The 20,497-nt window shown below is 30.2% G+C and overlaps 1 protein-coding gene across 2 annotated transcripts in view; it reads right to left on the bottom strand.

Moving 5' to 3' along the window:
- The window catches only part of TpnC41C (Troponin C at 41C), a 29,733-nt gene that overhangs the window by 4,625 nt on the left and 4,611 nt on the right, over window positions 1-20,497 (bottom strand). Inside the window, exons 1-2 of one of the 2 annotated variants that reach the window (XM_065513911.1) lie at window positions 8,159-8,596; window positions 2,918-2,945 (exon numbers count right to left, since the gene is read on the bottom strand). In XM_065513911.1, coding sequence (XP_065369983.1) covers window positions 2,918-2,945; window positions 8,159-8,161 — 31 coding nt within the window. In that variant the 5' untranslated portion in view covers window positions 8,162-8,596. Of the gene's footprint in view, window positions 1-2,917; window positions 2,946-8,158; window positions 8,597-20,497 lie in introns of those variants that run through there. The other variant, XM_065513910.1, reaches the window with a different exon arrangement.

The following is a 20,497-nucleotide window of genomic DNA, read 5'->3' as shown; positions in this document are numbered from 1 at the left end:
TCCATAATTAGTCATAGCTCCCATATAGACCCGCTTTCGAAAATCTCTTTAACTTGCATAAATCGCTTAGAAATGTTGGTATACACACAAAATTCAACATAGTTAACTTTAATATACACATAAAAACGCTTATTTTTGGATCCATATTGGTAATTTATTTGTCTAACTAACAAAAAAAATCGAGTTCATTTGGTCCAAAAGTGCGACCTATATTTTTAGAAAAGCGAACCAAGGTATGGCAAAATTTTAAAATGCTTATAACTCGGAAATTATAAGAGATAAATAGCACACGCTATTTGAAACAAAAAAATGCCACATGCTTAAAAATGTTTCATGTCGAAGGTACTCTACTTTGACCCCCATAGAGCAGCCCCTGGAGCATTTGTAGCGTCCATTTGAATAACTTAAACTCGAATATCCCTTGTCTACGCACACGTCAAATTTTATACCGATCGGACTAGCAGTTTCGAAATGAAAGATTTATTTCCAAAAAATATTGATTCTGCCCCACAGTGCATTAGTTATTAATTTTTTTGCACACATTTAATGCATTTAAATAACCAAAACTTGGATAATTTGCCTTAAAGACAATTTTCTTTTGAATTTTTTGACATTAAATTTGTGGTGTTTGGAATTAACCCTTAAGAGCACTTGGAGTCAAAATGACTGTGTTTTTCGTGATTTTAAAAGTTCAGGGTCATTTTGACCCCAAGTGCTCTTAAGGGTGAATTTCCATTTTTGCGCTGTTATTGTAAATACTAGACTTCATGTTATATTTTTCTGAAGTTTCATCAAAATGGACCCAAAATTATATAATATTCCGCTATCTCTCCATGAAAAAATCCAAATATTGAAAAATTTGACCTTTGACCCTCAAGATTTAATGCTTAGCGTTCTCCGATTTTAGTAAAAAATTCAGAATATATTTAAACTGACATAGGCTATGATATTCTGAATTGGTTTTACTAATAAATCATAACAGTAGGGAAATTCGCCTCATTCGCCAAAATATGGCCAAAAAATTAGTTTTTCTCGAAAATCACAAAATTTAAATCGCAGGTACGGAAAAACTATAGGAGATATTGGCATACTTTTTTCACATTTTTATTCCATATTATGTTGTCAATAAATCCCCATGTGATGATAAAAAAATTCTGAAATTTGTTTAACAAAATTTTTAAAAATTTGAAATTGGAGTTTTGAAACTGCCTTCAAAAAAAATATTTTTTTTGGTTATACCTGCGAATACATTAACTGTATCCTATGAAGATAAAAACTCATATACAAGCAAATATGGATATATTTTAAGTAAGACTAAACTTTTCTTTTAATATTTCTCAAAATATGTTAATTTTGTTCCTACATTTCTTGTTATAGTGGCCTGAGACACGTTTTTTATATACTTTGGCGATTTTTTAATAACTTTAACATTTTTTAACCAATGTTTGTGTTTTATATCTTATTACGTACACATTTCGATTCTTTTAAATTAAATTGCACAAGTAATTATTTAATGGCAAAAATGTGTCCCCATGTAAATGCACCTCAAAACTAAATCGAAAGTCGGCACGGGTTGCCCTTCTTAGAACAAGCTAAAATTTTGTTTGTGGTATTTTAGGTCATTACGAAAGTTTTCAGTGTTAACATTTCAAAAAATTTAATTCTAAGGGACTCTCTAGTGTATGTGGACATTCGATTAGAACTTTCCTACATTGAAAATGACAGAAAAGACTTCAACAGAAAGTGTGTTCCACATACGTACATTACGGTTAAACAATGAATTTTTCCTGTAATATGTTGTGCGGTCCACTGGCCAATCGACCACAAAGGGATGAATTCTTGATGAAAAACGTGTATTACGTAAAAATCTGCGGGTATCAAGATCAAGTTCTCTAATTTCATCATAACACTTTCCATTGTAGTACCGATAGAACAGTAAAACGCAGGATATCCTTTGATGGTTTTCTTTATTATCAAAATAGCTTCAAACAAATGCATCCTTTAATTCAAAGGCAACATTGGGCCATACATAGGTCTTCGAAAATTATGCTGAACAAGCAGTGTTTGTTATTGATGTCCGATATCGTTTTATGATATTACAGAACATACAGCCGTAAACAAATTTAATTAGTTCAAACATTTCCTGGTCTTGTTATCCGAATTGTCGAATCGTGTAATTTAACACCATTGGAATAGAGGCCGTTTCACTGATGTACTATTCCATACATAACTCTATCATGTTTACTTTGTGCTTCAAGAAAAAAAATAACAATCTCTCGGATATAAAAAGCTTGTTTTTAATTTAAGTAATCAAAAGCAGCTGGTTCACCAAACATCCCAGCATTTCTTGCAAATTTTCTTTCGCCTACTGCTGCCCACTGTTAGTTTTGTGGAGCACTTTTAACATCACTTTAGATTTGTGATATCATGTCATGCGTAATTTTCTATATTTTTGTATAAATTTTGCAAATTGTGTGTTTGTATACATTTATTAAGAAACAAATATCTACAATAGCGTAGCCTGTGTAGCTTGTCTACAATCCAGCTGTGCCTGTCTTTCCATCACAAACGAATGTAATGTCCACCACAATTAACGTGGGTGTTTTTTTTTTGTATAAAAATTATTTTTTGAATTTTATATTATTTAGCTTTTTGTCCACTAGTGCTTCTCTTTCATAATTTAATTTTTAATCGTTTACTGTCAAACAATTAAGTGAAAATGTTTAAATAGAATGCAAATATTTATATAAAAAATTATTTAATTAAATGCTTTATTTTTAAACACTTTGATCATTGTATCTTTGTGTATGAAGAGTATAATTGATAATTTGTTAAATATTTCTTGTATGAAATTTAATTGTGTGTTATTTGGTATTTGAAAATAGTTTAGTGTTTCTGGAGGTGTTAAAGTACTTACGGACAATTTGTTCCTTGTTAAGCTCATCCTGTGGGAAATAAATAGAGAAAAAGAAAAGTGTTTAGATTATTTATTAATAGTATTAATAAATTAATATTTAACATAGTGTTTAAAAGAGATTCCTAAAGCAAAGAGTAAATCTAATATATAATGAGATATACCTCCGCATCCAAACTATTAAATGTTCAATTTTAATCAAATTTTTCACTGTCATATAGTTCTGAATTGTTAAATAATTATTTTTTTTATACATATATGATTTCTAAGAATAGTAAATAAAGTATCCTAGGATATTTTTTGAATTTTTCTAAAAATCACTAGTTCTAGAACGACTATAACCAGAACCCATTTAGATTTTTTGATAACAACCATAGAACTGGTGATATCGCATCAACTCCTTGAACCCGTTCAGAAGAACAATATTGAGATTCTTAAGTAACTGTATAGAGTTTAATATGAACTAGTTATTTAGAACTAATTCGTAGGTTCTTGACTAGTTATTTGGAAAACAAACTAGTTCCGAAAGAACTTCAGGGAACCATTAAAAAAACATTGAATTTTTTTGTTGGAAAACATTTTATTTAATTTATGTTGCTCCTTAATAACGATGAACAAAATTGCAACATATATTTGATTTTTATTCTGTTCATTAATTTTTTTTTAAAAATATTTTTTAAGAAAGTTCATCGTGGGCCTTTCCAAACATAAATAACACAGCATAAGACAAAATAAACAAAAAATTCCTTATCTGGTTCCCAGAACTAGGCCCAAGTATGACAATGACAAAAAACAATGATGCATGGACTAGTTCTAGAGCCGTGTTAATTATATATCGCTTCCAGAGAACTAGTTCCGAGGGTAACAATTTCAAGAAAAAATTATTGATTAGAGAACTGGTTCCAGAACCGTTCCCAGAATAGGATACTGGCTTCGTAACTATTTTTTAGAATTGGCCCCGAAGGTGACAAGTTCAAACAAAAACAATTAAGAGAACTATATTCCGCTGTGCCGAATCTTATATACCCTTCACCAAATTATACTTTAAAATAAAATTTTTAAATATTTTAGATACAAAAATGTAAACCAATTTTTTTAAAAATTATATTTTTTAATTTGTTAGCCATTTTTTTCGAATTTGTTTTTAAATTTTTTTTTAAATTTTTTATTAAATTTATTAATTTTTGTAACAAAAAAAATCGGAATAAAAACTGTTTTTTTTCCAATTTTGACCCATTGTAGGTCGGACTTACTTTGGTGTTATATACACCATTGTAAAGGGTTTTTGAAATATCTATTATTGAATATCCATATAGTCCATATTAATAACTTAGTAATCCAGACATAGAAAAAAAATAGGTCAAACATCATGGTTGTCCTAATATTTTCCTTATATATCAGCCATTTGCGGGCCAATTGTCTCGATTTTAAATAGCAACCGAGCGGGGAGATATCCCGATATAGTCATGTATGAATTATGTATGTAAGTTATTTGGAAATTTCAATTTGCAACTCATGGTGAAGAGTATAATAATTTATCGCTACGCCAAACTAGCATGCGTTCTAAGGACTGACATCGAAAAAATCTTAACACACATTTTTCATTAAAACTTTTAACCAAAGTATTATTTGATTTTTTTATCAAGTATGTCAGTAATTATATTTAATGTCAATTATATTAATTTGTTGTTAATCTGATTAAAATGAGGGACGAGAAAAAAGTTCGTACTAAAGTTATTGAATATTTTCAACAAAACCCAACTTGGTCCTACAAAAAATTGGCCAAACAGTCAAAGGTCTGCCGCCAATTCCAATGATTCCAATGTTATTAACCCTTTCGCTACATTGTATCCATATGGATACATTTTAGATTTTTGCACATAACTTCGACATTTATGAATATTTTTAAAAAATTGTTTTTGAGTCAATTTTTGGAATATATTTAGAGATGTTTACAATTTATTTCATTGAATTGTAGCTATTCGTATTCGATTGATAGCAATTTGAAAATGTGTGAAAATAGATTTTTGAATCCAAACATTTTTTTTTTTAAAAGTGCCTTCGATTTTTTGCATATAAAATTTGTATAAGCTTCCAGGACTAAAAATTTAATTTAGGACCTTAATATTAATATCAGTCAATATTGATATCAATACCAACCATATGATAAACTTAAAACATCTATTAACACCTCCAGATAAAACTTGTAGCGAAAGGGCTAATGAATGTTATCGGGAGAACTTGTCCATTGATAGAAAACCTGGTTCAGGTAGAAGGAATCGTCCACATGATGTTTCTATAGCCAATAAATAGAAGAGCTCCCAACATATCCGGTAGAAAAACAGTCCGGTTAGATCGGTACTCGGACTATTTGGTACGAAAAGTTAAGTTAAAGCCAAAGACAGAGCACGGAAATTGAAGTGAAATTTTATACATAAAATATACCTGTTGCATAATGGTTACTTATGGAAAATTCGCTTATGATTGCTTATTTGCACCTATTTCACTACTTGTCTAATTCTGTTGCTCTTTATAAGTTTCACTTGAACTATATGAGTTAAAAATGCATGATTTACAATAGTTGGCGTATCTTTTGAACCCGCTTTTTGCAGGATTTATCTACAACATTGGGTACAATACGAATTGAAACTGAGATATCTTGAAAGGCGATTTTGCATGTCCGAAATGATGCTTGAACGCTCTGAAAAATCAGTTTTGTACCGAATCATTACTTGCGATGAAAAATCGAATGTAAACGTGAAGCCCGGCCATCCAGCCAAGTGGACACCAAAGCCAAATATCGATGGCGCTAAGGTAATTATCTGCATTTTGTGGGAGCAAAAGGGTCCTATCTATTAAGAGCTACTGAAATCTGACCAGAACATCACAGAGAACCTGTACCGAATGCAATTCATTCGTTTGAAGCTAGCATTGACCGTAAAACGACATAAATATGCGGCCAGACATGAGAACGTAATAGCCCACCAAGACAGTGTTGCCAATTTAGCCCTTTTCTGGCTAAATTTAGCCCTTTTCAATCTTGTTTAGCCTCAAAAAAAATTAATTTAGCCTTTAGCCATTTTTTTAGCATTTTTTATTTTCATTTAGCCATTTTATGGCTACATGAAAACTTATATATTTATTTACTCTTTTGATCTGAAATTTTTCTGTTGAAAATTAGTAAAATCAGTTCAAAAAAATTGGCAGGGATATTATGACAATAATTAACTAAAAATGTTGAACCAGTAACAATTTAACCCTCTAACCGGCCAATTTTATTTCGATGTAAAATAATATACCAGGTTATTGTTTGAAAAAAAAGAAATACGTTGGAATAAAAACAAACAAAAGACAAGTACACGTTCTTGTTTATCACAATAAGTGATATCTTTACACATATTTACCGTTATAACGGGAAAAATAAGCAAATAAAGCTGCATTACATACGTTTAACATACCCGCCTAAATTCAGCCTTGCCGGTTAGAGGGTTAATCACACAAATTGTTGGAACCTTCCATACATTCTTCAAAATTGCTCAAGTTCTCAAATTATATCTTTAAATTTTTGCTCAAGCATTTTATTATTTGCATTCAAATAATTTGGCTACCTTAGTTTTCATATGTTGACAATGAAAATCAATTCTATCCGACGACGTGTATAATTTTTAGAATATATTTTTTCTGCATTACTTGAGAGGCATATTTGCCATATATTCACTTATCAAAATATTTTCCATCGATTTCGAAGTTATCACAAATGATTACTTTATACATTCATATAAACAAATTTGCCTAGGAGCATTCTGCAGACCACGTGATAAATACGAGGTTTTAAAAACTTCGGCATATGATATCCGTGTGGACACATATTACGTTATTTTAAAGTTAAGGATCAACATACAGGAATAAATATTCTTATTTTCTTCCATTTGAACGTGTATTATATTAGTAGATTTGTTTGTCTATTCGGCATAGCCGAATGTAACATTCTAAGTTGTTTTTTGTGTCAAATGTATGTATTTTTTTAATTATAAATTTTAGTCCTTTTTTAGCCACTTTTTAGACCTTTTTTAGCCTTTTTTTCCTAAGAATTTAGCCCTTTTTCAACGCTCGGCCACATGTTACCACACAATGACCGTTAAAAAGTATATAGAATGAAGTGGTTGGGAAGTTTTGCCTCACCAACGTTAATGTCCAGACCATGCCCTGTCCGACTCCTATAATATTTTTTTCGATCGATACAAATTGCTCTCTCTGGAATACGATTCACTTTACAACAGAGTATCCGATATTGATTTAATTCATTCTGGGTCTCAAAAGATGATCAGTTATTTTGACTCGGAATCCATATTTTCCCAGAAAGATGGGAAAAGTTCATAGCTAACAATGGTCAATACTTTGAATAACTTTACAATATATTGTACAAATGTTTCAAAATAAAAACTAAAACTTTGAAAAAAATCTTGCTTTGTTAAGTCAGAACCCAATATATTATTTTCCAAAATTTTTTATCATGGTTCTTAAAATTTTCTTCGGTTACATTGAGAACACTCCGAAATACTTATTCGTAATGTTACTGACAGTTGTTCCTGATATTGTTAAGTTTTTTGGTATTTTCACTATTTAGTGCAAACAAACTCCAAATTGCGTTTAGCATACAAGTAGTGATCTTTAATCTCCATTAGCCCCGTTTATGCTTAAATGTTATATTTGTCCAAAAATATTTCTGAAACCACAATTCTTCCTCTACTGATGTCCAAAGTTATCCACAATTTGACTTTCTTTTTCCAGCGGCAAAGATACATTTTGGAATTTTATTTTCGATTTTGATTATGAAATTTTACTTGGGCCTTGTTCTCAAAGAAACTCACTCCTATTGAAATTTGTTTCTAAATTGTTACTACTTAGTTTAGAAATACTATTGAATTTTGCATATTAATAAAATTTAAAGTTTATATCGAAACAGGATCTGATTTTTTTAGATTTCTGGTTATCTCCTGGAGGAATATATCTTCATAGTTTTAATGATTTATGCTAATTTAAATATGTTTAACAAAAAAACTTAAATTGGCCTTCAATATTGAATTTATTTACACTTCGAATAATTATTTTTAACTTTTGGCTCATTCAAAATTTAATAAAAATTTCTCAACAAGATGAATTTGATTTAAAAAAAACTAATTGCATTTAAAATTCTCATACAAATTTTTTAATATCTGCTTAAAATTTAACTTAAATACCCACCATGTTGTTTAATTAAATAAAAAAAACACACAATTAATTAATGAAAAAATTAACAAAAATTAATCCTTTTCCTTAGAGAGAAAAAAGTAAGGAAAATTGTTGAGGAACTCAGGAACGTTAAAGACGATAACTGAAGGAAGTTAAACACCCGCACACAGACACAAACACACGCTTAATAAATTATTTTCCTTCGACTACACTCAAAGAAATAATTTTGTAGGCGAAGACAAAATAGAGGAAGAAGAAGAATAAACCACACACCCGCGTTACGATTTAAAAACAAATTGAAATGGCATAAAAAACGCGTTTGTTCTTTTTTATGATTTTCGAATTTCTTCGAATATTTTTGGTTTATTATATTTTTTTTTGTTTTTGGTGTGTTTGGGTCAGAAACAGTTGTTACGCTGAGAAATGATTAAGAAGAACTAAATCAATTACAAGATCTAAAGGCTCAAAACTTTTTTGTTGAAAAAAAAAAACTATATGAATGCAACTACACAACATGAAAACAAACACACACACTTATACCCAAAAGAACAAAATTCAAAATGCAGAAAAAAATATGAAAATATTTATATACGAAATACGACAAAGTCGCCACAAGTCAGCGAAAAAAAAAATAAAACACAAATAAATATGTATAAAATTAAAAAAGGTGTAAAGAACTACACAACAACATGAGCATCAGCAGTCTGCAAAAAAAATATAAAAGAAATGCAACAAACTATAATAAATATGCAACAACAAATTTGCCACATACACTCAGACACACACAACAAACACACTCCTTTCAAATATCTTTATGCACAACACATTAAAATATCTACAAAAATATATTATTTCTAATGTTTAGTAACTGCAAGATACATAAAATTGCAATTCATTGCTAGTTTTTTTTTATTTTTTCTTTCTTGAAGGAAACTCAAAAATGCCTATTTCATGAACCCTACACTCGACAATGTCTAGTAATTAAAGGGATATGGCAAAATGAAGTCAAATGAACATTACTAGAACTTTAGTCATATACAAATTATAAAAGTGCAATTTTGTACTATGGAAAACAAATTTAAGAAACATGAACTTGCAGATATTAGGCACTGTTACACGTCCAATATATATTGTGATATTTGGACCACGGTCCATTGTAATGGATCACGCAAAATTAGGTTATTCTGCGATTTGGATCGCGATCCATCAATACTGCAAACTACACGTTCAATAAATATCGCGATACTGGATCGCGGTCAATATATATTGAACGTGTAGCAGTGCCCTTACTCTATTACTTTCAACGTATGACCGGCACTCATAGTAACCAGAGCTCTGATTACTATGAGTGCCTACTTCCTCTGCAGATGAAGAATATGTTCGATTATTTCTTGTATTTAAATAAATGCATTTAACTTGCAAGTAAATTGCTGAAAGTTGAGAATATATATTATTATCGAAAATGTCTAAGAAAAGTTTATTTTATAAAGGAAGGAGGATGATGTCGTCAAAAAGACACAAATATAAGAAAATTACAGCGAAATGTTGGGTGTTGGACTTAAAGATTCGAAATTTTTTTTAAAATGTTTAACTTTTTTTTGAAAAATTGTACAAGTATTGGCAAAAGAACTGCTCAACTTTTGAGGCCAAGAACGAATAAAGCCAATATTGTGAAGCGTTCCAAAGTGAAGCGTATCCCAGAGATAGCGTTCTGCATCGATCGAAATAAATAGTATTGGGACTGGGCAAGGTCTGAATTACACAGTGGGGTAGAACCACTGGCATGGGCGCAACCAAGGAGCGTTCGAGTTTAAGTTATTAAAACACCCTACGATATGTAGAATTTTTTAACACATGCCATTTTTTTTTGCTTCCCATCCGATTTAGATGATAATTATATTTTTGAAAAGCGCTCGACTAGTGCTTGTGCTATTTATCTCTTATAATTTCCGAAATTGAAATTGCAAAATTTTGCCATAATTTAGTCCGCTTTTTTAAAAACATAGGGCGTACTTTTGGACCGAATGGACATATTTTGTTTGTTAGACAACTAAATTACCAAAAATATACCTATATTTTAAATTATGGATCCAAAACTAAACAATTTTCAATTTAAAAATTCCAAAAATATTAAAAAAAAACTCTTTTTAAAAACACATAATATGTTTACGGTTTTCTGTAAGGTATCTTTACGGAGAACATTTTGGTATAAAAAACGTGTCCTATTTTTCGAATATGCCGCCCCACTAGGGTTGCCAGATTCAGATTTTGCAAAAAGCTGGACAAATCAAAAAAAACTGGACATTAAAAAAATTACTGTGAAAATGTTAATTTTGGTTTTGTGTAAATAATTTTTATTAAAATATATTTTTATCCATTGTAATCAACATACATATATTTGTATTACACGGTGCTACCGTGAGAAACAAACTTGGAAAACGACAAAGAGTGGGTTATAGGTCTTGTTGAGTACATTTTTTGCAAATTTAAACCGATTTAACAAGTAATGTCTCGTTTTTTTCAATATAAAATTTTCTTAAAAACATTGGTTTTCATAGAAAATACATTTTATGCATAAATTTTATGAAAGCTTAATTCTTTGCCTTTCCATAACCATAACTGTTTTTTCGTTCTAAAAGTGTGTGAGTTAGAGGTACTAAAGAACTACGACCTATCGTAAAACAGTTTTTTCAAAATAACTCAAAATTTTGAGGGTGTTTCAAAATCTTGGTCGCTTTTTAAGTTTTTAAAAAGTGTTTTTTAGCAGTTATTTAAAAATTTAGAATCACAATAAAATATTTTCATTTCATTCCTTAAAATTTATTTAACTATGCTTAAATTTGATCCGTTCAGTCCTATACATATTTATATTATTAAATACAAAACACTGCCACTTTAATTCGTTTTTGAAATTACGGATTATGGCCTATTCCCAACCTAGAGGTTTGTAAACAATTTTGAAAATCTTTACAAACTTCCTCTAAATTTGTTCGTATTAATATTTCAGCTCTAATCAGGTCGAATGACATTCGGTTTATTTCTTTAGTATAAAAAGCTTTACTTACTGGAATTGAAAATACGAAACATACAACTTTTCTTAAAATCATTCCTTTCACCTTTGGTAAAAAAATAGGACCATATCATATGACAAAACTCTTGGTATTTGTTTATAAACTCCACGAAGGCTGTAATCGATATATGTATAGTTTATCGTTATCTATTTCTTCAGATATTTGAAGGTTTTGCGGAAGTTTTTGTAAATCTTCCCAAGAAAATATGTTTTTTTCTTTAAATTTAATTTAAAAATGCTATTTTTAAAAAAAACTATTTTCTAATAGCTGACCGCTGTTTTTAAAAAGTCTTCTACTTCAGTCTTAAAGTTCAAAATGCTGTTAACTTTGGTGCCAAAATATTTGTAATTTTTTCTACTTTTGAGGCTATTTATAAGTACGGTTCCAGCCCGCAGTGGGCACATTTTTTGGAAATAAATCTGGCATTTCCACACGGCTAGTCCCATCGGCATAAAATTTGAGGAGGATATAGACAAGGAGTATTCAAGTTCAAGTTATTAAAATGGACCCTACACATGCTCAAGGGGCGGAGCTATAGGGTACCTTAGACATGCAAAATTTTTGAAGGACGGAGATTTAAAGTGACATATTTTTGAATCTAATGGAGATATTAACTTTTTTGTAAGACTAAAAATTAACCTACCTAAAGAAAAAATATTATTTCAGAATAAATGTGGATCAAATTGTTCCTAATATTTGCAATCCTGTTAAAATTTTGATTAAAATTTTAGTTTTAGAAACTCAATAAATATGTAATAAACTCTTTATTTATTAACAATACTCAATGAAATTTTTCAACGTTTTTTTAAATTTGTCATTCTAAAAACAAAGTGTAAAAAAACTTTTCAAAAGATCAAAGGGAATCTCGCAATTCTTAAAAATTTGAGCGAAAATCCCAAAAATTTTATTTTTTACAATATTGCTCATAGGGTCGACATTCACTTCGGGGCTGAAAAATACTTTAGGGATAGCTAGGGAACACATCAAAAATTCCAAAGCTGCTTTCCTTTTTCTGATTCCGTCTTTAGGATTTTAGAACATGTGGGTCAAAGTGGAAATTTTAATAAAAAGTGGGTCAAATTCCGAAGGGCGTAGGGGCGACATTTTCGAAAACTAGGATATATTTTTTATATTAAAGTGTTCTCCGTTAAGATACCTTACAGAAATACATAAAAATGTTATATGTTCTGAAATAAAGTTTTTTTTTAATATAAAAAACAGCAAAAATATTCAATTTTTTTAATTTTTTAATTGAAAATCGTTTACTTTTGGATCCATAATAAATATTGCTCTGAAATGGTTTGTCCTTATTGGTTATTTAGTTGTCTAACTAACAATTTAAGTCCATTCGGTCCAAAAACACGCCCTTTATTTTTTAAAAAGCTAAATTTTTTAATTTCAATTTTTAAATGAATATAACTCGGAAATTATAAGAGACCGCTTGCCGACCGCTTTCCAATAATATAAAAATGTTCAAAATCGGATAGGAAACTAAAAAATGGCACTGGTTTAAAAATGTTACATACCATACTTTGAGCCCACATAAGGTCGTTGCTGGAGCATTTCTACGGTCCATTTTAATAAATTAAATTGGCTACGTCCATTTCAAATTTTAACCCGATCGAACCCGCCGTTTATCAATGCCAGACTGTGTACTATAACTGTGGACTTCTCAACCACTTCTTTCTACATACTTTTTAAAGGTATTGTTACATGTCATGTTGGAAACATTTTCATTTCTTTTCATATATTCTGGGCATTTTTCGGCCAATACTCACTTCAAACGAATTATTTGTGTTCGGTACAGGTTCCCTATGATATTCTGGCCAGATTTCAGCTGCTCATAATAGATAGCACCCTTTTAGTCCCACCAGATACAGAGAATTACCTTAGCGCCATGGATATTTGGCTTAAGTCTCCTAAGCTTCGGTTTATGGAAAGGATCCATTTTTCAGAGCATGTAATGATTCAGTGCAAAAATTATTTTCTTTTATAGCATTTCAAACATACAAAATCGAGTCGGCTTCAATTCCTGCTGCTCGCAAACGTTTTGAAATTCCTGATTGAGTAGCTTCCAATTATTTTTCAAGCTCTTGTTAAGTTTTGCTACAACCATCATGGAGTAATGACTGCAATTCTCGGTCCTCGAACTTTTGTGGCTGGCCAGGGCGATCTTTGTCTTCCGTGTCAAAATTATCATTTCTTAATCGTACAAACCATCGCACTTTGAAATCGATGAAACACATTCACCATAAGCTTCAGTGAGCAATCGGTGTGCTTCAGCTGCACTTTTTTAGAAATTAAAAAAGTAAAGCAAAACTTCCCGCATATGAGGTTTGTTGGTACAAAATTCGACATTTACAATGCAAAAAAATCTGTGTTGTTTACAATATAATGTTCAGTAACTAAGTGAGAATAAATGGCTGATATGTACCCTTTAAAAACAGAAGCAGCGTTCAAAAGTCACGTACAAACTGGGTACGTACTGGGTACGAATTACTCATAAGGAAATGGAGTATATAATTAAAGTTTAAAGTATCTAGATAGCATAGAGACACTTAAGTAGCAATTGTCTTCTTTCTGGATTACTGGCGAAGTAAAATGACTTCTATCTAATCTACGAATAGCACATACGTGTGAAGTGACCCAGAACATAGAATTTGGTGCATAGACATTAGTCATAATTACTGTCTATAAGGAATACATTGATTACTTGCTTAACTGCTGGGTATTTAATTTTGACCATATTAATTGGTGTAGAGTATGAATACAATTCCACTTTGACCACTTTAATACTCTAATTTGTCTTGGGTTTTTTTTTTTTTTGTTAAATCTTCTTCATGTGCCACCACAAATTATGAGCATTTCGTTGTCTCTGTCTGTATAAACATTTCTATGAGTAGCAACATAAGTACTTTAGAAACATACATATAAATCTGTATGTAATTTACAATTTTCATTTTTGCATCATACATTTTCATAGTCCATCGAGTGCCAAATTTCGTTACACATCAACACACATTTTGGTGCAGATCAAAAATTCAGTTTTTCTTCTATTATTGCATAGTTAGTGCAACACAAACAAAAATCTATAAGGTGTGTGTTTTGCTGCTTGTTGCACTCTCTAATGCTGCAGCTACAGCAAAAATAAACATAATGAAATAAAAACAAGCAAAAGAAGGTGGGGGTACTATAAGTACTTAATGAAAATTTAATAATAAATTTAACATTTTGTTAAACACACTATAATTCTATTTTTATGTTTTAATTAAGCAGCAACAACAGCAACACAAACATGTAGTAAAAGTTTATACATAATTACATAATGTACTTGTACATAATGTGTAAAATAATTTTCAGAATTTTTTATTTTTTTTAATTTTTTACAAAAGTGTAGGCCAAACTGCCAACATTTTTCTTTTTTCCTTCTACAAATGTGTTTTATAGTTTTTGCCAATTCATTTCATGTTAAACTAAAGGTGTTATGACGTTATCTCATTTTTTATATACTTTGTGTTTTTTTTTTTGTTCATAATTATTGCATTTTTCTAATAAATTCCTGTGTGCAGACTTAAAGTTCTATAAATAAGTTTTGCTGCATTTGTTTATCTAGATAGTGGCCATGGTTTGGGGATTTATGTTTGCAATTATTTATTGCATTAATTCCATGACCTGGCTTGTGGCCAAATTCTTTTGAATGCTTAAAACTAAAAATATTCCAAATTTATTTTTAGTTTTCTTAGGTGAATGCTTTTTATATCGCTAGTTTTATTAGAATGTTGCCGGCAACATGTTGCTGGAAATATAGGGTGTGTAGGAGGAAGTAAATGTAGAAAATTGTATGATCTGTTTATTTGATGAACTTAAAATTTTATTTGAAATCTGTAAGATATGTTACAGTTTTGTTAGGTGAATGCTTTATATTATTTTTTAGAATGTTGCTGGAAACATGTTGCTGAAAAAAATGTAGGAGGAAGCAAATGGAGAGTTGTTTATAATCTGTTTATTTGATGAACATTTATTGGATATAGCCGTGGGCCATCACATTAATTCCTAGCTGTGATGCAAATCACTCAATCTTAAACAAGTTATAAGGAATTACAGGCATGATGTAGATGATATTCTACTTCTCTCCACTTGCGACACAAGTAGCCTTGATCGTATTAAATTTTATCATTTTATAAAGAGGGGAATGACGAAATTTTTGAACTCAAGACTTCCCTTTGATTTTCTTATATATGTACTGAATAGCTAGATACATCAGCAAGAAGATTAGGTCGATCATGAGTATTTATATGGCCATCAATTATATTGTAGCAAAGCTCAAAGTTAATAGCGAACACATCAAGGTTTCTAAGGCTGCTTTCTGTTTTCTGATCCCAGCTTTGGGATTTTAGAACATGTGGCCCAAAGTTAAAATTTTGATAAAAAATAGTTTAAATTCTGAAAGGCGTAGGGACGACATATTCGAAAAATAGGACATGATTTTTATATCAAAATCTTCCCCAAAAGATAGCTTACAGAAAAACATAAAACTATTATTTATTCTTAAAGAAAGTTTTTTTTTATATAAAAAAGAATTAAGTCACCTTTAGCCCAAAAAAAACGGCCAAAATATACTATTTTTTTAATTTTTATATTGTAAATCGTTTTTTTTTGGATCCATAATTGATATTGCTCTGAAATATTTAGTATATTAATGGTAATTTAGTTGTCTAACTAACAAAAAAAATTCGGGTCCATTCGGTCCAAAAGTACGACCTATATTTTTAACAAATCGGACCAAGGTATGGCAAAATTTTAAAGTTTCAATTTTAAAGTGCCTATAACTAAGTGCACACCTAGCTGAGAACTTTCCAGGAATATAGGTTTGGTTTAGAAGAATAGCAGCTCCCATGGGTCCAAGCAATGGTCCCTTTGTGTTACCTGAAAGTAGAAAAAACAGAAAAAGAGGGACAGATAGTAGTGAAGAAGATGTCAAAGGAAAGAGAGAGAGAGGAGATTTAAAAAAAAGAAAAGTTGCGTGCCAATGAGTCAGATGTTAATTGGCTTACTCTAAAGAGATCCCCATGTCTGGTTTTTTTAACCAATTACTTCTCCTTATAAAGGTATTAATGCACTCAAGCCTCATATTCGAAAGCTCAGAAAGACTATTTAGGGAACGGTGTCACAGAAACCTTAGGCGTAGATCTGCTAATGCCGGACAGTGACAAAGAAGATGAAATTTAGTCTCATCCTCCTCCTCGTTTTGACAGCTTCTGCACAAGTCATGGTATGGCAAGCCAAGTCTCCTAGCGTGGTTACCAAAGGTGCAATGCTTTGAAATTGGATGGGAAACAAAAAAATTGCACTTGTTTAAAGTTTCTACATGTCGAAGGTACCCTAATTTGAGCCCCCATTACGCCGCTCCTGGAACATTTGTAGAGTCCATTTTAATAAATTTAACTGGATAACTCCTAAGCTACGCCCGCATCAATTTTTATCCCGATCGGACCAGCCATTTAGAAATACCAGATTTATTTCCAAAAAAATGTTGATTCTACCCCACTGTGCAGCATTAGCTTTGGCTTTATGCACAAAGCCAATTATGTTCGGTGCTCTTCGAAAGAGTTGTTCGACTTATGTATATTGCCTCACCAATATCTGCTGGACCCTTTTCTTCTTGATCTATGTTTCCTTTTAATGTTCAAGTTTTCCTTATACTTCTTAATGGCTTTGGAAACAGTATGACTATAAACTTTCAATTCTTTTGCAAATTTTTTAAAAATTCCATATTGGAACTTTTTGAAAAGTTTTAAATATTTGGCCAAAATAGCATTTGAAAATTAATGATTTAGAAAAGTATAAATCTGAAATATTTTTAAAAGCTAACGTGATTAAAAAAATAAGTTTTGGATGGAATAAGAATAAGTTTTTGGATGGAATACTGTGTATAAGTTTTGTTGACTCACTCTTTATATACTTAAACTCCAGTATAGTCTTATCAATGTTAAGAACATGATATGGAAGAACATAATTCCATATTCCACGATCTAGAAGAATGACTAAAATTAAATTATTGCGAAACTTGCATGAGTTTTCAATATTTTACAAACTTATATAATTCTAAAATAACCCTTTGATCCATAAATATGTATAGCTAACATAATTCAAAAGAATAAAGGTACAAAAATGCATATATTTTAATATAAATTGTTCGATTGTTCTTTATATATACGATTTTCTATACAATATACTTTAGCTATAGCAGTAAATCATTCTGTGTCTATCGGATTATGAAAACTAGCATAACCCGGTGCACTTCACTACCCCTACCCTAGTAAAATTTAAAAAATATGAATGGATTTCTGATAAAACATAACTACGTAGAATGGCACAATTATAACACATACAAAATATTGTGGATCTCTCAATTACAGTTCACTTGATATTCGAAAATAACTAAATAATTTGGTATGTGAGATACCACTCCACTACTCTGATGCCACCCATTTTTTAAAATTTTATGTAAATATCAAGCTTTACTTTAACTTTCCTTTATAAGGGAGGGGTCATTCCTACTAAGCCGATCATGCTTAGCGAAACTTAGAACAGCGATCAGGAATAAATTCTTTTTGGTTCCCCAGATATTCGAAATCAATATTTACTCTGTATGGGAGATGTTACGCCTTCTAATCTAATTCCGTCTATATTCAGCTTAACTGCGCAAAGTAATCAGAAATTAATTCGTAAAAATTTATACACTTTTACAATTATAAGTAGCTCTACAGATATTCGAAATTAAATATTTACTTTGTATTGGGTGTGCCACGCCCACTATTCCAATCCCGAAAATTTTCAGTGAAACTATGCAAAATCATAAAAGAGCTATAGGCAAAATTTTAGAAATAACAATTTGCTTTGTACTATTGTTCCGAACCGTCCCATTTTTGATTAAACTTCATGCAGTAATAGGAAATTGATTCGTATGAAGTTTGAAACTCGTCACAATTATAGTTCTGCTCATATTATCAAATAAGTATATACTTATGTACAATTACATATTTACCCCAATATGCACAAACAATTTTTAAATTTGTCAAAGGTTTATAAAAACCATTTTGAATGGAAATTTTGTTTTATAAACCTTTGATAAATTTAAAAATTGTTTATGCATATGGGAGTTGGAACATAAAATACTGAACAGTTTTTGAAAGTATCAAATTAGTTTTAAAGTATCACGAATAGCATAAAAAAGTAGGATTTTATCAACTCCCGAATCAAGAAACAAACTGAAAATTTTATAAAGAAAAAACAATGAATATGGAATTTCGAAAAGTGGAGGAAATTCTGATGAGCTAATAAATCAAGTTTTATGATCTTAAATTTTGCAATCGATATTAAAATACAATTGTTATAATATCCATATTTAATATACTTATAATCAACAAATCAATTAGAAACATATAAAAAAAGAACACATTTTATGTTCTTGTTAAGTACTTTCGACCCTCATTTCAAATACACATGAAATCATGCATATGCTTTCAAAGACACTTTTGTATTTTTTTTTTTCATTCATTCGTCTGTCGCTATGTCTGTCTGTTGCTATCGACAGCAAACAGCAATAAATTTTGTTAAAAATTATAAACTATTTTCAACACAAACTGAAAATTCTCAAGTGACTAAATATGACAAAATCTTTATGATGTATTTCTAATGGCATAAAGACATTAATGAGCAACAGCAAAATAAATACAACAAAAAAAAAAGAATAACAAAAGTAAAAATTTGAAAAAACCCAGGAAAAATTATTAAACAACTATAAAATTTGTGCAAAAACTAAATAAATAAATATACACATTTGTTATTTAAATACTTATGTGTTTATTTACATATATAAATATAAATATGTGTAGTTTATTGTTTAAATAAATACTAGCAAATTAAATAAACATAAAAATAAAAATAAATTGCAAAAAAAATAGTACAATGAATGGTTTTCAATGTCGGTCAGTGACAAAAACAACAAAAATCTTGAAAGGAATTTTAACACAAATTGTACGATATGAATATTTGTGGTACCAAATTAGTGGTTTTTATACTTTGTATGCATTTTAATTGTACTCACATTAGCAGTGAGTGACAGTGCAATTTAGACAATAAGAAAATAGGTCGCCAGATAGGCTGGAATATCGGCTATGTTGACCTTTGCTATCAATATAGTTACGTGTTGAAAACTCGTTTGTAGCTGAGTGAGTAAAAAATCAGACAAAGGGACACTAATGAAGTAAGGGAGCTATATTCGGCTGTGCCGAATCTTATATACCCTTCACCAAATTATACTTCAAAATATAAATTTTAAATATTTTTAGGTAAACAAAATTTACTTTTTTTTCAAAAGTTGTTTTTTTTTCGGAATGTTATTTAAATTTTTTAATTTTTTTTTTTATTTTTTATTTTTTTTTTTTGTTTTTTTTGGTGAAAAAAAAAATCGGGTTAACAAACTTACAATGGTCCTATATACGTCGTTGCAAATTAGATATCCATATTGTCTATATTAATGACTTAGTAATCCAGATATACATATGTAGGTCAAAAATCGAGGTTGTCGTGGCTTTTTCCTCATATCTCAGCCATTTGTGGACCGATTTTGCTGATTTTAAATAGGAAAGTTCTCGAAAGCATGTATGGCAGAATTATTGAAGATTTGGATCCGGAAGATCTGGGGTCTTCAGAAAATTGATTTCAACAGACAGACAGACGGACATGACTTAATCGACTCCGCTATCTATAAGGATAAAGAATATATATACTTTATAGGGTCGGAAAATTATATTGTGGAAATTACAAACGGAATGACATACTTATATATACCCTTGTCACGAAGGCAAAGGGTATAAAAATAGCAAACCCACATATAATAATACCCTACACTGAGTAAATGAGCAATTATGAACCTTTCACAATAAAACTAGGTGTCTGACTTCCATATATTGGTATGAACAATTATACGTATTGCTAATACAGATATATTTTATAAAATCATTATATATTACTCATACGTATAGTCGAGCCCATTCAAAAAATTTTTGATTTACATAACACGTATGATTAGGGATTTTTTATGGTATACGAGAAAGGTACTGTTCTGGAATATCTCCTACAATGTCCGCTATATAAAACTATTAAGAATAGTCTGCAACTGAGAAACTAAATTTGAGGACGTATGAGTAATATATATTTATATACGAGGAATTCATATTAAGTATACGATCAGTGGTAAAAGATATAATTTTTA

Source organism: Calliphora vicina, chromosome 5 (assembly GCF_958450345.1).
Source record: "Calliphora vicina chromosome 5, idCalVici1.1, whole genome shotgun sequence".
NCBI lineage: Eukaryota > Metazoa > Arthropoda > Insecta > Diptera > Calliphoridae > Calliphora > Calliphora vicina.
This window is presented reverse-complemented; position numbering and strand designations above follow the sequence as displayed.